General features: G+C 51.8%; 1 protein-coding gene across 4 annotated transcripts in view; it reads left to right on the top strand.

The window, feature by feature from the left end:
- The first annotated feature begins 815 nt into the window (after window positions 1–815).
- STEAP3 (STEAP3 metalloreductase) overlaps window positions 816–18119 on the top strand; it is a 41961-nt gene continuing 24657 nt past the window's right edge. Inside the window, exons 1-2 of one of the 4 annotated variants that reach the window (XM_019714914.3) lie at window positions 816–1088; window positions 7989–8097. In XM_019714914.3, coding sequence (XP_019570473.3) covers window positions 8037–8097 — 61 coding nt within the window. In that variant the 5' untranslated portion in view covers window positions 816–1088; window positions 7989–8036. Of the gene's footprint in view, window positions 1089–1286; window positions 1306–7988; window positions 8098–14549; window positions 14574–18119 lie in introns of those variants that run through there. The other 3 variants (XM_088793807.1, XM_019714915.3, XM_088793808.1) reach the window with 3 other exon arrangements.

The raw sequence follows: 18119 nt of genomic DNA, 5'->3' as shown, positions 1-18119 counted from the left end.
GGCAGAATACGCCCCCCAGGAATATTCCAGAAAAAGTCCCAGAGAACAAGTAACCCCCAGTCAGCCTCCTAAAACAGGAGTGACATTGGTGCCTAACTCAACCATCACAGCGCCCATGTCCTGACCTGTAAATGGAGGGGAGTAACTGTCGGTAAGTAAGTAGCACGTGATGTGAGGTCTTGGGTGAGACAGGGCTTCAGATGAACCCACACTCCTCTAGGAAGCTCCCAGAAGATATCCTACCCTCACTTCCTCAGCTGCCATATCTGTGATGCTGTGATGCCGTGATGCCATTCAGCATGGGGGAAGTGAGCGCAGCCAGCAGTGTCCGAGGCCATTTCTGAGGCGGGTGGTGGTTTGGAGTCCAGGAAGCCTAGACAGGGAAGCAAGTTCCAACATCCCCAGCAGCTCCTGGAGGCCCAAGAGCCTTGAAATCTGAGGACTACTGGGAAAGGTCAAAGGTCTGCCCTAAGGGTGGACAAGGGACAGAGAGGTGACAGGACCACAAAGGCCTGGATGCAAAGGCTTGTTGAGGAGACTCTGCTGCCTGCTTCCATTGCACCAAGGAAGGAAACCAGATCCAGTCTGACGCCTTGGCCTCTTACCATCTGTGCCTGTCACTTAACGTCACCGGCTATAAAATGGACGTGGATTGGCAGTGCCCCTCATATTAAGGGAGCGGATCTCAGAAGTCACGCTGGCCTCCATGCCTTCCTTGTCATGACCAAGAGGCGGTCCCGGAGCTCTGTACATGTTAACCAAGGGGTGGGGGTGACAGGCGCAGATCAGGGAGCTGCGGGACTGACTCCGAATCTTGGGCCAGGATAAAGGGTCGTGGGTTATTGATGCTGCCTCCGGCTGCAGGGCCCGGCCGGGATGGAGGACCCTGTGGCTTTGCGATTGCCGCCTGAGGGGAGGTGGCGGACCCGGATAAGCGGTAGCAGCAGCCTGGCGGGCGGCCACCTCCCCCGCAGGGCGGGCCCCGCGGGCAGCCTGGCAGGCGGGCGGGGCGCAGGGGCAGGAGGAGGAGCCTCGGAGCTGGCCGCTGCCTCCGACGCGGAACCTTCAGCCGCCGCGGGTCCGGAGAGGTGAGTGATCCTTCCCCTGGGTCGCTGCGGGTCAGTGGGCTGTTTCTGGCCCCTTTGCCCCTTTGTGCCATTGCCCTGCGGCAGCCAGGCGCCGCCACACGTCTGCAGGCGACCACGGCGTACACAGCTGGTACACAGCCACGTGCTCCCGGCGGCAGAGAGTCCAGGTCCTTCGTCCCAACTCCGCGCGTTTTCCTTCCCCAGGGACGAAAGCCGGGTGCGCCCTGCGCGGGGGGCGGGACTGGGGGGAGCTGGACTCTGGGGGAGCTGGCGTCGGAACCGGGCGATGAGCCTGAGCGTCCCTTGCGCAGACCCGCCTGGCTCACAGGTCCCTGTGCCGGCAGCTCTGGCCCGCAGGTCTCTGGGAGGGCGGGGAGCAGTGGGCTGGGTCTGCCTCGCAAAGTCTCCCAGCTCCTTCGCAGCTCCCGCCCGGCAGGGGCGGGGTCGCCCGACCTTGGTCGGGAAAAGGCTGTGCGGGCCTCTGCCCCGCGGAGCTCTCTCCTGGCAAACTTACTTCTGCCTATTTACCCGAAATTTGGGGCAGGCTGCCTAAAGAGGTGTGGTTGGAATTTGAGTCGCTCTGGGTAAAGGGAAGGGTACGCTAAGCTAATAGGTTGTTCAGGAGCTAGGAAGCGGAACCCGCGAGGAAAATTAAGGCAGTTCCCGCTGAAGCGTTGGCAGAGGGCACGAAGAGGCCTCCCAGGTGTCCAAGGCCGCTTCTGAGACAGGCTCCATAAGTGCTGGTTCTGGAAATAACCCGAGGGAAGTATTTCTGTCGATCAGAGTGCGGTGATATAATTAATACGTAGCGGGCACATTTAGTTATCTGTGCCAGGCAACTTGTTTTGCACACAATATTCCAATTAATCAGGACCGGAAGACACCATTATTATCTAGTTAAAGATGGAGAAACTGAGCCTTACTTAGATAGCATTGGCATTTTGCAAAGATATACAGGTAGCAAGTCGCAGGAGAAGATTTGTACACAGATTTATCTGACTTGGGAGACCGAAGGAACCTACTAATGGGAAAGAGGCCAAGTTCTCAAAGGATTGTGGTAGCCCAAAGAATGCAAGTGTTGGGGGCAAGAATATCCACAAGACCAAAGGGTCTCACTTGGATGTGCCCCTTCAGTCACCTGGGTCCCACCCACAGCTGATGGAATCCGAGTCTGCAGAGGGAAGCCCTCCTCGCCTGGCATCCAGCCAGGAGTACCTGGAGGCCTGGGACTTGTCTTCTCTCATCTCTATCTCCATCTCTATCCCCAGTGGCCTGCAGAGGGTCTGGCATGGAGCAGGTGCTTAATCACTCACCTGGTAGATGAGTGGACTTAGTGGGGTAGGGGGGCGTCACTGGGGTAGAAAAGATTTCCTGAAGGAGGCCTTGAATGGTGGACAGGTGGCCTCAGCCAGGCAACCTGGGAGGAAGGCCTGGAGTTGGCATAGGGTGACGCTGGCCTCTGAGCCGTCACGGAGCTAGGCGGTTTGACAGCCACTCCCAAGCCTGCTCAGCTCCTCAGGACCTGGCCTGGTCATGCTGGGACCACATCTCTCCAGCCTGGGGATATGAAACTGGTGAATCCCTCTTCTGTTCATGTTTCCATCCTTGCCCCATGGCTCTTCCCTCCTTGGACTTATTAGAGTATTGGGCAGGGCTCCAGGTAGTTAAAAAGTGAAAGTGAATGACAAGTCAGAAGCTGCGCACCTAAGCGGTGGAGGAGGGAGGTGCTGAACTGAGTGACTGTAGGGAACAACACCTGGCTTTGGAGTTAGATGGACCCGAGTCTGAATCCCAACAGCTCTTTGCCTTGTGACCTTGGCTGACTCCTCAGCCCTCTGAACCTGTTTCTTCGACTGTAAAACCTTTCCAAGGGCTTTGCGCCTGTTATCCCTATAAAATGGACTATAATACCTGACTGGAGATCAATTGTGTGAAGTGCTCAAGTTTTAGGAGGCAATAAATATCAGATCCCTCCCCCCAGGGTGTGAGTGTTAATCTGTTGGGGACTTTCCAGACTCATTGCTTTCCTAGTACGAACCCCTCAGTTCACTAGAGAAGGTAACTAAAGCCCAGAGAGTGGCCTCCCTGGTCCCCTCCTCTGTTGCGGCGCTGGCCTCAGGCCCAGCCTCAGGACTGCATGCTCAGTGTCCTAGGCTATGACTCGCACACTGGGACAAGTCTGTGCCTCCTGTTTCATACAACCTGGGCAGGCTGGGGTGATGTTTAGGTAACCTGGTGACAGGGCAGGCTGTGCAGTGATACCCAGGCTCCCTGGGCCCCAGCTGAGGCTGGATCCACCCCCTTTTGCCCTCCCCACCGAGCACAGTGGTCAGGTCTTCCTGGGCTGGGCAGTCTGAGCTGCACACGTTAAGCACTCCATGAAATTGCTTTCTAGCATCTGGACCAGGAACAGGCCTCTTAATTTAAAAAAGGAAGCCTGCCAGTTTAAGCAATTATGAAAATCTACAGCCAGGCCAGGCTGTCTCTTTTCCTCCCTCCTAGGGGTTGGAGGTGTGAGTGCCTCTTTCTTCCACTCTTATCCTACCCTCACCAACCCCATCCCATTCCAGGAGACTGGAGATTACGGAACTTGGAGAGGGCTGGGGATGGGCCATTCTAAGTGGTTTTCAAACATTGGGCTACAGAAGTCTCACGTTCTCCTCTCTGCGCCCTCCACCTGGGCCCACCTGCCTGTGCAGCCTGAACTGCTGCTGATCCCAGGCCTCTGCATGTTAGCCCCGCACATCCTCGGCCTGCCGTGGGCACCACTGCCATCACACCCAAAGTGACAGTCATGACTGAACTCTCAGCTTCCCACATGCCAAGCCCTGGGCCAAGCATGTTACATGTATGAGCACATTTGAACCTTCTGACTTTATTTTAATGAATTTTTTTTAAAAATTTTATTGGGTAACAGTGTTTTTTCCAGTATCCATCAGCTCCAGGTCAAGTCATTGTCCTTCAATCTAGTTGCAGGGGGTGCAGCCCACCATTCCATGCGGGAATTGAACTGGCAACCTTGTTGGTAAGAGCATGTGCTCTAACCAACTGAGCTAACCGGCTGCCCCCTTCTGACTCTTAAGAGGTAGATAATGTTGTTCTCCCAACCATGTAACTTTCCTGAGAACACATGAGACTCTAATCCATTCTTTCAACCCCAAACTTGAGGCTCCTAAACACTGACTACATATGTTTGTCCAAATTCTGCCTCATCATTTATTCATTCAACAAACATTTACTGAGCGCCAACTTCGTTCCAGGCACTCAAGAGCTAGCTGAGTCCTGCTTCTGGCAGGATGCGTGTCAGTTGTCATTTATAACCCTGCAAAAACCCATGCCCTGCGCTTGTTTCTGAGTACAAGTGAGGGCACTTGGCATCACCGAGGCCCAGGTCCCACAGCTCACATGAGCCAGGGTGCAAAACCAGAGAAGGCTTCCTGCTCAGCTGGAGGTACTGACCACTGTGCCTGCTGTCAGGGCTGGATTGGTAACTGCTAATACATGTGAGACCATGAACTCCTGAATTGTCACTTCACCCCAGGGCAGCATGTGTCCCTCCTCCTCAGGTGTGGAACACTGTCACTGGAGAATTAGCTAATGCTCAACTCTTCCTAATCAGTCTGTCCTCATAAATCACCATCATCCCCTCGGGAGAACATGTTACAGGTGAGCACTAATTGTCCTGCAATCAGGCAATAACTTATTCTTGTCTCCTTCTTCTGCTTCATGAGAGCCAGGTGGGATCTAAGCAAACAACACATTTTTAAGCTTCCTGGAGCTATCAGATAAGGAAATTAAACTGTAAAATATAATAGCCTCAAGATTATACAATCAGTCACAGGTAAATGTAAAGGAATTTGGGGACAGGCGAATGGGCCTACTAAGCTTTCCATGGTGGGGGTAGGTCGGCTCAGTGCACGTGTGGACAGCAGGTTTCCCAAAGCCAGCATGCTGGCGTCTGTGATGGAATGACCCTTCCTGTTACTCTAGCATGTGACGCTTGTGGTGTGGCTGTCGGACTGTGGGGAGGCTGTTGTGCTTTTACTGTTGGCTTGGGAGGGTGACAGCATGCCCTGCAGTCAGAGTGAGGGTCCCCCCGAAGGTGAATCACTCAGGGCCCATAGCTGGAGGATGTCAAAGGAGCGTCAGGTGGCTATGAGGTGGCCCTCCAGGTATAGTCTGCCAAAGACAGCATGAGCAAATGCAGGGCCTGAAGAGTCACATGTGGCCTTCTGGCATACGAGGGGCCTATGCTGATGCTTTCTGGATGGCCAGCCAGGCCTGTACATGGGTCAGTAATGCATTAGACACAGTGGAGGGGGTGGGGTGTCAGTCACCATTGTCAGGCGAATCAACCACCGCCTAGGTGTGGGGCTGAGCAGCCGCAGGAGGTGTGACGAGGACCTCTGTGGCTTGTCCGTGGAGAGGCTCCAGGACCGCCAGAAATATGGTGGCACCCTGAACTGGAAGGACAGGAAACAGCATGGTGCTGAGCCCAGGCAGCCAAAGGCTGTGATGGGCGTTGGGGTGCTTTGGTCGGGAAAACCCCGCTCTTTGGCCTTCCTGCAGGTTGGAGACCTGACAGCATGCTGCTCTTGTGAGATCTGGCATGGCTGCTTTTTGTCGGCCTGTAACCTTTGCTAGAACTCTTCTTGAATATTCTGATCTGGCGTGGCTGTGTGTGGTGAGGGGCTTTCCAAGATTGGGGGGACCTCAGGGGGACCTGAGAACTCCAGGGGACAGGGAATCATAGCTGACCTGGACCCCTCCAGGAACCATGGGCATGCTCTTGGAGTTCCTGTCCGCTCGCGCCTGGAAGGTTTGCTTTCATAAGGAAGTGTGGTTTCCTGACAGCTCAGCTTCTCCAAGGGGATCAGACCACCCAGAAACAGTGATAGGAACAGTGAGTGATCTGGTGTTCACCACCTGAGCCCTGTTGGCCCAACAGGCATCTGTGGACCTCCCAATGAGCAGAGCACACTGTGTGGGGCTGTGTGTATACACGGGTGGAGGGCACACAGGTCCCGGCCCTCCAGAGGCTTAGAGTCTAACTGGGAAGCTGAGTGATGATACAGAACACCACCAGGCAGCAGAGAGGAGTCCAGGCCCAGAGCAGAGCACAGGAAATATGCAAACAAGAGTAGTTCTAAGGTGTGGGTTAGGGGGCTTTCACAGTCACTGTTTGACTAAACCATCACAACAGGAAGTATCCTGCCCAAGTTCACACTGCAGGTTCATGGCTGAACCTGAATCCATGCCCAGGTCTGTCCAACTAGATCCACTAATAAACACAGCTGCTTCTCTGAATTCAGAACAAGGAGAGATGGTTGTGGGGCTACAGGGTCTGTGAGGGGCCTAGGTGCCCAAGTGCTCAGGCTGGCTCGTCAAGGAAGGGGGATTTGGATGGCCAGGAGGATGTGAGGACTTCAGGTGGAGGTAACAGCATTGGCAGAAGTGGGGAGCAGCTAGGACTGGAAGGAGGGGGGGTGGAAGATGAGCTAAGGAGGAGAGAGTCAGTCTGTACATTCTGGACACTGCTGGACTCCAGGGAGATTCAAGAAGATCCCTGCCCAAAGGAGATTTCTCTGTAGCAGAAGGGACACGACATAGAGGCCACAACTTGTAGTCAGAAAACCATGTGGGCCCTGTTCTACCGTGGTAATAACAGAGTAAAGCTGTCTGGAGCCTGTGGTATATATTCTGGTTAACAAATGAGAAGGGTTACTCAGAGCTAGCGTTTTCCAAGATCACCAGTTTTCTTTCTTTCTTTTTTATTGGAGAAGGGGAACAGGGAACAGTGAATTCAGGTTATTGGGCAACAGTGTGTACTTCCAGGACTGGTTCCAAGTCAAGTTGTTGTTCTTTCAATCTTAGTTGTGGAGGGTGCAGCTCAGCTCCACGTCCAGTTGCCGTTGTTAGTTGCAGGGGGCGTAGCCCATCCCTTGTGTGAGATGAACCTGCAACCTTGTGGTTGAGAGCTCACTGGCTCATGTGGGAATAGAACCTGCAGCCTTTGGCGTTAGGAGCATGGAGCTCCAACCGCCTGAGCCACCGGGCCAGCCCCACCAGTGTTCAAACAAGTTGGAAACAATCAAATATACTTGTCCTAAGACTAGACTTGGCATGATTTACTTCAATGGTACAGAAGCCTCCAAAGGGACCTCTGGCATCCCTTTGTGCTGTCAGTGTGATCTCCAGTCAACTGGGAAAGCCCTCTGCGGCAGGCAGGCACACGCCCATCCGTGCTTTGCTCTGTGACAGTGCTGTCTTCTGTCTGTGGGTCCTTCTGTCTGTCTCTCTCTGCACTGTGGGCGCTGACTAGCAAGTAAAGACGATCAGAAAGCCTTTGTTGGCACAAAATGCGGAGAGAATTATCACTAAGCCAGTGACAGCCACAGTGATTGCAATAAATTACTCCCATAGCAATTGATAAATTGCCACTTTCTGCAGCCATTATGTTTGGCTTTGTATCCTGAAGCATAAACGCCTCTCTCTCTCTCTCTCTCTCTCTCTCTCTCTCTCTCTCTCTCTCTCTCTCTCTCTCTCTCTCCATGGTGAGGCAGTCTGCCCTGCCATGGATGACATTTATTCATTTTTATGCATCCTGGGTTCTGCTGGCTGTCCTGCCTTAGTTCCTGTAGCAAAGAGACTTGAGTCTGAGCCACTAATTATCACCAGGGAGGTTTCTTCCCCAAACAGGAAGTATCGAGCCAGAACTGCTCTCTCGCAGTGTGCTCTGTAACCGATCATCAGTCACCACTCCCGGACCAGTCCTGTGGCCAGGAGCTGGAGTGTAGGCTGAGGGGGCGGCCGCCGGCTGGCTAAGCCCCTGGCAGGTCCCTCGCTTTCAGAGGGTCAGCTGGAGTCCTGCTTTCAAAACTAAAGTCAAGCTGCCCACAGGTCTGAGGGAGACCCAGGCAAGAAGTTGTGGCCCGGATCCCAGTGGAGATGTCAAGGACTGGTGCTTCAGACCCTTGCGTCGGCCAGACGTTGTGCCAGCCTGTTGTTGGTAAGTCTGGTTAGGGCACAGATCCCAGATGGCATGGGAGCGTGCGGGCTCCTCCCACCAGCCCTGCCAGCCCCTGGCCTGGCTCACATGTACCCTGTCGTCTGCGGGATCCAGGAACCAGAGCTGCATGGCCTCGTTTCAGGTGCTGCTGTTTTGGGACTGGCGGCAAAGAGCGCAATATAATTAACTTCTTGCCAAAATAAAATGGGAAATATTATCATCTACAAATTAAGTCAGGAGCCTTTTTAAAGTAAAGGGTTCAAGGATTTATCACGTGCAGAGCCTTCCGTTGGTGAGAGCCATGGCACTGGAGGATTTGGTGTGTTAGAGAAAACAGATGTGAATGTTTATGATTCACTTCTGTGGAAGGCAGGCCCATTGGGAATGGTAAATTTTATTTATTGGTAACCATTTCTGGGTTGGTTTATCACAGAACTGCTGCTGTAAGTAGTCAAACCGGATTTCTCTAGAATTATTAGAAAATCTAGATGTTTGTAAAAAGCCCTATAAATTATTCACTCACTTCTATTTTGCAAAAACAGTGTGGTAATAAACTTTTCTTTTCTTTCAGACCAAACTCGCACGTATGTGTATTGTGTGAGGATCGGCTTGTATGTGTGTATTTGTGTGTGTGCCCGAGCTTTTTGCAGTCTCTTTTGTAGGAACTTCTCAGCCTTCCTTTTAAAAATATAATGATTTTTTTATGATGTCTAAATAACGATTCCAGGCAGCATTACAAGAAATGTAACAGTAAAATGTTTGTGAGCGTCCATCAGAAAGGGAACATACCACAGAGAAAATAGAAATGTACCAATTAAGATGTGTGTGGCTGTAACCCGGCTGTTACACCCTGATTTGAGACTGGCATCCTCTATTTTGTCTCCCCTCAGGTCAGTTGTGGGCACTGGGGTTGGGAGGAGGACTCAGGTGAAGGCTCCTCTTGCCTCCTGGACCCCTCAGCTTGAGAGGGAAGGGGGTCCTGGGGCCTGTGCGGCCATGGTTTGGAATCTAGGATAGAGGGTGGCCCTAGATTCATAGAAACATCCTGAGAACGAGAGGCTGGAAAGTATGGGTTCGTGCAGACAGTAAGACAGAGGGAAAGCTGAGACTAAGGGAGCAGACCACCCGAGAGCCCCAAGGGGACCAGGTGACCAGCTGTTAATTTACATGCTCACAGCAATGAAGTGCCTGCCCTCACCACTCTGGAGGCAGCTTAAATGCATGGACTGCACGGGACTAGGGCCAGAGCTAACTTTGGGGCCTTAAAGAAGGCCTAATGGGGCCTCAGTTTTCCCATCTGTAAAATGGAAGTAATGATAGTTTTCTATATGTTAAACCCCGAGTGTACAAGTCCAGTCAGAATCTCTCTGTGGTGTGTCTGGCCTCGCTTCACAGTAACTGCTCTTCATGTGACTCATAAGTGCAGATGTGCCAGATACTTGCTGGGGGCTGGGATGTGACTTGCCAACTGCCTCTCTGTAGGGCAAGGCGGACCTTCACAGCCCTGGGGAGGCTAAGGATTTCTACATGGAAGGAAGAACTAGGGGACTTCCCTGAAAGCCGCCTGGCTTCTATTTGCATAGTAAATGGCCTGATTTTTACTAACACTGTTTATTTCAGATCCATAAAATGGGAAAGATTATACAGAAGCTGTAATTCATTTTACCTGGCTGGGAAATGTGAATTATTCATATCAAAAAGTTACTAGTTTTAATATTAACATTAGCACATGGGGAGGGGTGATGGAGATTATGGGGGCTAGGAACCACTCCCCCGCCCCCACCATCCACCTCTTGGACCTCTAAGGGAAAGTATCTGGTACCATCCTAGTATGCTAGTTCCATCTGGTTACCTGTGCTACAGAGAGCCAATGAAACCAGAGGAGGGGGGATTAATCCCGCTTCGAAGACAAGGTAGGATGAGGGCTTCACAGAGGAGGTGGCCTTTCTGCCGGATCTTGAAATTCATCAGTTGGAGGGAAGGGACTTGCCAGGCAAAAAGATTAAGTCTATGACCTCTGAAAAAGCGTGAGGCCTGGGCAGGGTGGCCGCAGACAAGCCCTCAGACCAGACAGCCCTCAGTTGGGGAAGGCTAAGGAGGCCATCTACCAGTGGCCACAGCTGGGCCTCCCCTGCCTGTGGACACCCCTGTCTAATGGAGAGTGGGCAGACCCCTCTGAATTGCTCCTACCCCCTGGTTCAGAAGCCCATGGGCCTGGAGCCACTGACCCAGTGTCCTGAAGCCTCCTTCTGTGGGTACCCACGACCAGGCTGTACTCTGATGTGCCTCAGATATGGTGTTTGATTTTCCACTCTGGACAGAGCTGCATGAGTCTCTGTGTGTTTTTCTATTTATTTGCAGTGTTTAAACACATTCGTGCATTAGTCTTCTGTGTTACTGAGTTTATCAAGTAAGGAGATGCCTGGCCAGGTGTAACGCTATGGCCGGGCTGCAATAGGGATTAGAAACTAGTAATAGTTAATCACCACTAGGTACAGGATGGCCCGAGCCAGGTTCTGTGGAGAAAGGCCGGGACTCACAAGCACACCCTGCCCTCAGGCAGAGCCTAGCAGTGAAGTCTTTCAAGCCACAAATGTTAATTGAGTACCTACTTAGAGCCAGGCCCAGGCTAAGTGCCAGAGACATGGAACTGAGTAAGAAGTGGTCCCTAGCCTGGTGGGGGACAGAAAAGTGAAGCGGTGGGTAGTCAGTGGTAAAGTGGCAGAGTGCAGAGTGAGTCCCAGACTGAGGGCCCCGGAGGAAGCCAGGAGGTGCTCCTGGGGCTGCTGGAGCAGCCTTTTGAGCTCTCGGGGACTCTTACAAAGTCAGAGTTCTGCATGGAGCTGGCCTGTGGCAGAGCTGGTCATGATTGGGAAATAGTCGCATGATCCTCCCCCACAGCAGTGAGGGGCTGCCAGCGTAGAGGCTGGCATCCAGTGACCCTAGGAGTCCAGAGGCCACTGCGAGTCAGGGGAGGGCCTTCCTTTCCCCCTCAAAGGCTCCCTGGAAAAGCTGGCTCATCAGCTGGGCAAAGCAGAGGACGCATGCTGCTTTAAGCCCAGGACTCAGACCACGTAAGGCAGGCAGAGCTCCTTGGCAGAAGCCCCTGCAGCTGCCCCTGTGTGTCTTGGCTGCCTCTGCCCCGTTCCCTGCCCCCATGTCTCCCCCTGCTCAGGAGCAGGGCCTCCACCCCTGATTGTGCAAACCTACACCACGGCAAGGGGAGGGGGGAGGCAGCCACAGCCCACAAGACCCATCTGTCCCCAGGGTTTACAGCTCCAAGAGTCCCTGGAAAGCAAGAAGCCACCCAGCCCCAGACACTGAGGCTGCAGAATCAGTTGCTGCCGCCTGGTAGCCTCCAGCCTGGCTGGATTAACCAGCCCAGAGGGAACGAGCTGCCCCCACATGCCAGCTCCCTGACCCCACTGGCCAGAGGTCAGCCACTGTTCCCAGGCTCCCATAGCCCTAGGCATGCCCTCATTTCAAGCACTTTTTTCCTTGCTGCAGTGTGTAGCCAGCCTTTCCCCTAAGAGCCCCAAGAGGACAGGCCATCGTCTGGCCACCTGCATAGCCCTAGTGCCTTGCTCCATGCCAGGTACATACTAGTAGGTATGCAGGGAATAATGAATGAGGAAACTTTTTGGATGAGGGTTGTCAGGACCAACTATTGCATAAAACTGCACAGGCTGTGTGCACTGCACAACTCCAGAGGGTTTATTCACGTGGATTGCGATGTAAATGATGGTTCCCTCAGCCCCCAGGTTGTGCAGCATGGGAACCATGCTTCAGGCCCCTGGCCTTGGTGCTGACCACTGGGCCTTCGGCCTTCCCTCTCCCAACCAGCACTGACCACCGCTCTGCCTGTGTGATGTCCGTGGGTAATGACTTGTTCCAATGAGCAGGTCTTCCAGGCCCAGCTGTCAAATTGTGGTTGTGAAAGAGAGTCCTGGATGTGGAGTCAGGCCATGTGAATGGTCATCCAGGAAACTTGGTCCTTGGTGAAGATCTCCTTAGTTGCGGGGTTGGGCGCTCCTGGGTCCCCAGGGTTTGTGTGGTGTCCCAGTACCACGCCTCTTCTCCCTCAAGCTGCAGTGGGCGTGGTGATCCATGCACAGGAAGGGAGGGGCTGTGGCTCAGTGAACAAGGCCTCCGTGGCCCTGACTGCCTTCTGCTCACCAGAAAGACCCAGCTCTGACCCTCATGACCTAGAGGAGCACAGGAAGAGAGCACTGATGCTGGGGCTCCTAAGAGTCAGGGTGGCTTTAAGCGGGTGCACTGGGAGAGGCCTGAGGGAAGGAACCCGGGAAAAAAGTCTCATCTGGAGTGGTTCTTGCGTGCAAGTGATTGGTTAATACATTCACTCCTCGCACAGACCTTTACTGAGCATCTGTCTATTGCAATGGTTTTCAAAGTGTGGTTCAAAGCAGCATCGGAGATTCTGGGGATGGAGCCCAGAAACACATTGAAACAAGCCCTCCAGATGACTCCAGCGCAGCTCAAATTTGATAATGGTTGCCAGGTACTGGGCTAAGAACTGAGGTTGCAAAAGTGAGTGCAGCTCAGTTCCTGCCCTGGCAAAGCTCGGAGTTTGGAGAGGAGACAGGCAGGAAAGAGAGAAATACTGTCAGTGGATAAGGGGTTGTCGTTCTCGAGGGGTGTGGAGGTAGAGAGGTCGCTGGTGTGGGTTTGATCCAGGAGCTGGGAATCCTGGCGAGGAAGGGTCCTGGGGACCCCAATGGCGTAAGGACCGTCATTGGCAAGGAGCCGGATGTTGGAACTAGCAGCCCCTAGAGGGCTCAGGGAGCCCACGGCCAATTCCAAACCACCCTGGAGCCCTACCACTGACTACTTGCCTCTCTGTACTATATTCCCCTGCCTGTTCCACCGTCCCCTTTTCCCACCCCAAGTCCCAAACAGCAGCAAGTCATTTCCTCCAGTTGTCTTGGCGGGAAATGTGTGCATACCTCCAGGCCATTATCTCGGCAAGTTTTTAGAACATTTCAGAGTATGTTTTTCCATTTAGCAGAGAACACCATGTATTGATTTAGGTGCACCTATTTCTGCTTTACACAGACAAAAGGGTTTTAAAATTTTTTTAGGCAAAGAGGAACAAAAGGAAAAAGGAGTGAAATTAATAGGTTCAGACCATGGCAATTGGCTTCTCTCATGTCATCCTCGTTACAGCTCATTAAAGTAACATCACTCCATTGTACAGAGGAGGAAACTGAGACTCAGAGAGGTAAAGTGACTTGGTGAGGCCACCCACCTTAGGAGTGGGGGGGCTGAAATATGAACGCAGCTGCCTCCGAGCCTGTGTTCTTGCTGGCCTACCTCGCAGTTTACGAGGCAACTGATGCTGAGTAAATCCAGAACATCCAGATGTTTTCCCGAGCCCACAGTCTGTGGCAACATTGCGGGGAGCCATCCTGGCCTGGCTGGGCAAGATCCCACTGACCAGTGATGGCTCTCAGGCGCTGATTCGCTGCTTAATAAGGAGGCGATGAGTTTGGTGGCGAAAGTGTAATGAATCAGACCTACGGCCCCACCTAGCAGCTTTGCAGCTGTGTGCTGGTTTCCAGCTGCATGTCCTTATGTAAACCCTCCCGACTTGGGTAAACAGCAGATGAGGCCTCCCTGCTACCTCTCACCAGAACACATCTGCCTTGTTTGCTGACCCATCCTGGAAGCGGGTAGCATGGGCCTCAGACTTTGGCCGCCTTCCCCGCAAGCCTTCCCATGTGGCCCTGGAATAGCTGTGTGCTTGTGAGGGGAGGACTGCGCAGAAGTTGCTGTGTGAGCACAAGTTTCAGGGCCCACTCAGCAGCCCAGAGGACTGTTTAGCTTATGCTACCATCTCCCCCACAACAGTTACGAGTGTCAGTTACATAAGCCTCACTTGAATGGAGGTCATGGGGCTTAGAAGCCTCAAATATGTGGAAAACAGCTAGAAAATAACTTTGAAAGGTTACAGAACCACCAACATTGATACCACAAAATCCATGCATTAAGCTCGTGAAGAGTCCTGAAACTCAGTCAAAGCACGTTTACTCTTAGTTTACACATATTAATAACAGGCTACAGTATTTCAATTTCCTTTTTTCCATAACAAATTTTTTGTTATAATTCACCCATTTGAAGTATATAATCCAGTGTTTTTTAGTATATTCACAAGGCTGTACAACCATCACCGCAATCAACGTTACAACACTTTCATCACCAAAAAGAAACCCCAGGCCAAGGAGCAGTCACTCCTCATTTTCCCCGAACAACCCCTCCCTCCGTCTATGGACTTGCCTATTCTGGACATTTCATATAAATGGAATCATACAATATGGGGCTTTTTGAGACTGGCTTTGTTTCATCTGGCATAATGTTTTCTTTTTTCTTTCTTTTTTTTTTTTGAGGAAAGTAAGTTTGTTCAAGACGCCACCATAGAAGTTGCTGGGGCAGACGATTGCCAGCATCGAGTTTTCAAGGTTCATCCATGTTATAACATGTATCATACTTCATTTCTTTGTATTGCTGACTATTATTCCATTGTATGGATAGACCACATTTTGTTTATCTGTTCATGCGCTGATGGACATTGGGTTGTTTCCACTTTGGGCTTTTATGAATAATGCCACTAGCAACATTGGTGTACACATTTTTGTGTGGACATATGTTTTCATTTCCCTTGGGTACACACCTAGGAGTGCAATTGCTGAGTCACATAGAAACTCTGTGTTTAACCCTTTGAGGCACTGCCAGACTCCTTTCCACAGTGGCTGTACCATTTTACATTTCCACTAGCAGTGGATGAGAGTTCCGATTTCTCTACATCCTCACCAACACTTGCGATTATCTCTCTTTTTTATTATGGTGTCCTAGTGGGTGTGAAGTGGTATCTCATGGTTTTAATTTGCATTTCCCTGAGGGCTAATAATGGTGAACATCTTTTCATGTGTTTATTGACAATTTATGTCTTCTTTGGAGGAATGTCTATTCAAGTCCTTTGCCCATTTTTATATAGGTTGTCTTTTTAATATTGAATTGCAAGAGTTCTTTATATATTTAGAAACAAGTCCCTTATCAGATACATGATTTTCCAAAGTTTTCTCCCATTCTGTGGATTGTCTGTATTTCTTGTCCACAGTAGCTTAGCAGGACCTGGAGGGGGTGGGGCCTTAAGAGGCAAGCAGTCAGACAGCTCTGATAAATGTCCTGACAACAGGGAGGATATAAACTTCTAAACAGGTTCTATAAAAACAGAACCCAAGACAAGACCCAAGAACATCCCCTCTTGCAGCTCAGGGTGACCGCTGGGACCTCGGTGAGATTTTGACTGCCTTCTCTTGAAATATGCACTGCATTTCGGCAGGATTTCTGCCCCCAAAGGATAGAGTAAGTTGTGAAGTTTTAAGTTCCGGGGACATGTGCCTTCAGTCAGAAATATGCATGGAACCCCTGCAATGTGCCAGGATGGTGCTGGGTGCCAGATGTACAGCCGTGGAACACCACACGGTGGTCTCGTCCCTCCCAACGCTGACAGGATGGTGGGGAAGGCGGATGAGCCTGGGAGCCAAAGCCACCAGGCAAGGACTTCCAGAGAAGGCAAAACAGTGCCCCAGTGTGTGCAACCCTCAACTGCCCTACCCACTGAGGGCAGCTGAGCTGCTATTAGCATTCTCATTTCACAGGTGAGGCCAGAGAGGATGGGACTTGTGGCGTCTCCAGGTGAGAAAATGATAGAATAGGATCAGGATAGAACGCAGAGTTTCAGCCTCTCACGTACGTCCTTCCATATCTACACTTTTTAGGCTTAGAAAAAGAGTTCTGTGCAAGAATTTGTGTTTTCATATATGGCTTGCTAAGTCCCTGGTGCGGGCTGTGGGCACATAAGTAGTTTGCCCCGGGCACGTGAGCTGTTGGTGGGTGCCTGCACACTGCCGTTTCCAGCCTCCCGGCCCCTCTTTCTGGAATGCTTTTTCTGGGTTCACTCTCATATCCTTCAAGGCTCACCTCAGTCTCACACCCTGCAGGAAACTGCCCAGCTCCCCCATCTGAAATGAGTGCTCTCTTCTCTGGAGACCTTGTTCAATTTCGTGTTGCGCCTGGCACTCCCTCTGGGCACAGGTCTCCAGGGTGGGTGTAAACCCCCCCAGAGATTAAGACAACTTAGAGCTTCTACTTGTATTTAAATTTTAGCCTTATCCCTTTACATTTGTATTTTTTTATATGATTTATTTTATATATAATGTTATAGTGCACATATAACACTTTAAATACATTTAGTTTATAAATAAATACAGTAGTAATAGGAATGTGCCCCCCCGCCCCCAAATTTAATTTAACTGACCTGATAAAATTTAAGAATAAAGTTTGGAGATAATTGGGTCATGTCAGGACAAGAACCGTGCCATGTTGCTCTCAGTGCCTGAGGCCAGCCTGGGCCAGCAGGGTTAGCTTAGGCAGCCTCTGCCTGGGAGCGGGTGGAAGGCAACCCAGGTGGCCTGCAGGCCACCCCTTCCCCATATAGCTGCAGGATGCAACAGCCAGCCACCCTCTGCCCCCACCCACGACGACCTCACGGTGACCCTTTCTTGGCCATGGCCTGCTCCAGCCACTTGAGTGAAGGGTTGTCTACTGCCCGTGCAGAAGAGGCCACAGGGCTGTCCGTGTTGTGATTGCCCACCATCAGTGGCCTGCCTGACAGCAGGCAGGAGTTGGCAGGCAGGCCTGTGGGTCAGACATGGCTCCCAACCACAAACAGCTCACGCCGTGGCTCTGCCGGGAAATAGGAGAGGACCGGTGAGCCTGCGCAGAGACCCAAGGGGCCCCTGTGGTTTGTGCCCACTCCTGCACGCCGGAGCCTCCATGGTTGTTTTGCAGGAAGCTTGGGAGGGAGAGTTGGGCAGGCCTGTGTGCAGACTGCAGGCCTGGGCCCACCCAGCTGCAATTTGATCCCTTCCCCTCCCTTCCCCAGATCTGTAAATAGAACCACCAGGGAGCCAGGGCCCAGCCAGGATTTGTCACTCTGTCACCTTCAGGCCACATGGATGGGCATCAGGGGCTCTGCTGGACCTCCGGGGCCTCCAGGACTTGTGCCACCTGTCCTGCCCTTGTGCTGGCCTTGTGCTGGCCACTGGGAGGGCAGAAGAATTTTGAGACGTGACCACTGCCCAGGAAGCACCTCAGAGAACAGCACACACAGACGTGTGTACACTCACACACGCACTGGTCAGAAAAGATGGCTCTGAACACTTACAAGTATTAACTCATTTCATCCTTACAACAACCTATTTCATCCTTATAATACATCATATATAAACAAATATAAATGATATAATTTGTGCACGATAGTGTTATATACAGAATAAATCATATATAACAAATATAAATGTAAAAGGACAAGGCTAAAAAGGCCCAAGGGAGAAAGGTACGATGGTGTCCCCATTGTAAAGGTGAGGGGACTAAGGCTCAGAGGCACCCAGCTAGTAAGTCATGGCTATGATGTCATGGCTATGATTTGACGCAGTCCACAGCGGCTGTTTCTATATCAGAACTGCAGAGGAAAGAGCGCCCCTGGGGGTTGTTTCCACTTTGGGGTATTATGAATAATGCTACTAGGAATATTGATGTACATACCGACGCATCAGGATACGTTACAACCTGGAGGGTTCCTGTCCTAAGGACAGAATTTTGGTGGCGAGAAGTGCTTTAGAGGTGCATTATGTTTCGTTTCCATCCATCCTGCGGCTGAAAGCAGGGCCCCTTAGGACTGTAAGTCTGGGACTTCTAATAGATTCCTAGACTACCGGGCTGGGTGGAGCTCAGAGAGAATCAGGTGTTAGAGAAGCCACTCAGAGAGAGGCTCAGTGAAGCTTCCATGTCCCAGGGTCAGCTCAGGGCAAAGCTGGGACCAGTCCCATGTCCGCCCAGCCTCTGGTACAGTTGCCTCCATCTCAGCTCCTCAAAAGGAAGCAAATACCGAGTTCTGAGCAATGAGCCTCGAGAGCCAGCCCCAAATAGTTCCTTCCCAC

Source organism: Rhinolophus sinicus, chromosome 17 (assembly GCF_057876585.1).
Source record: "Rhinolophus sinicus isolate RSI-liver-muscle chromosome 17, RSI-T2T, whole genome shotgun sequence".
Taxonomy (NCBI): domain Eukaryota; kingdom Metazoa; phylum Chordata; class Mammalia; order Chiroptera; family Rhinolophidae; genus Rhinolophus; species Rhinolophus sinicus.
The sequence above is the reverse complement of the archived record's forward strand: the minus strand, read 5'-3'. Positions and strand labels throughout refer to the sequence as shown.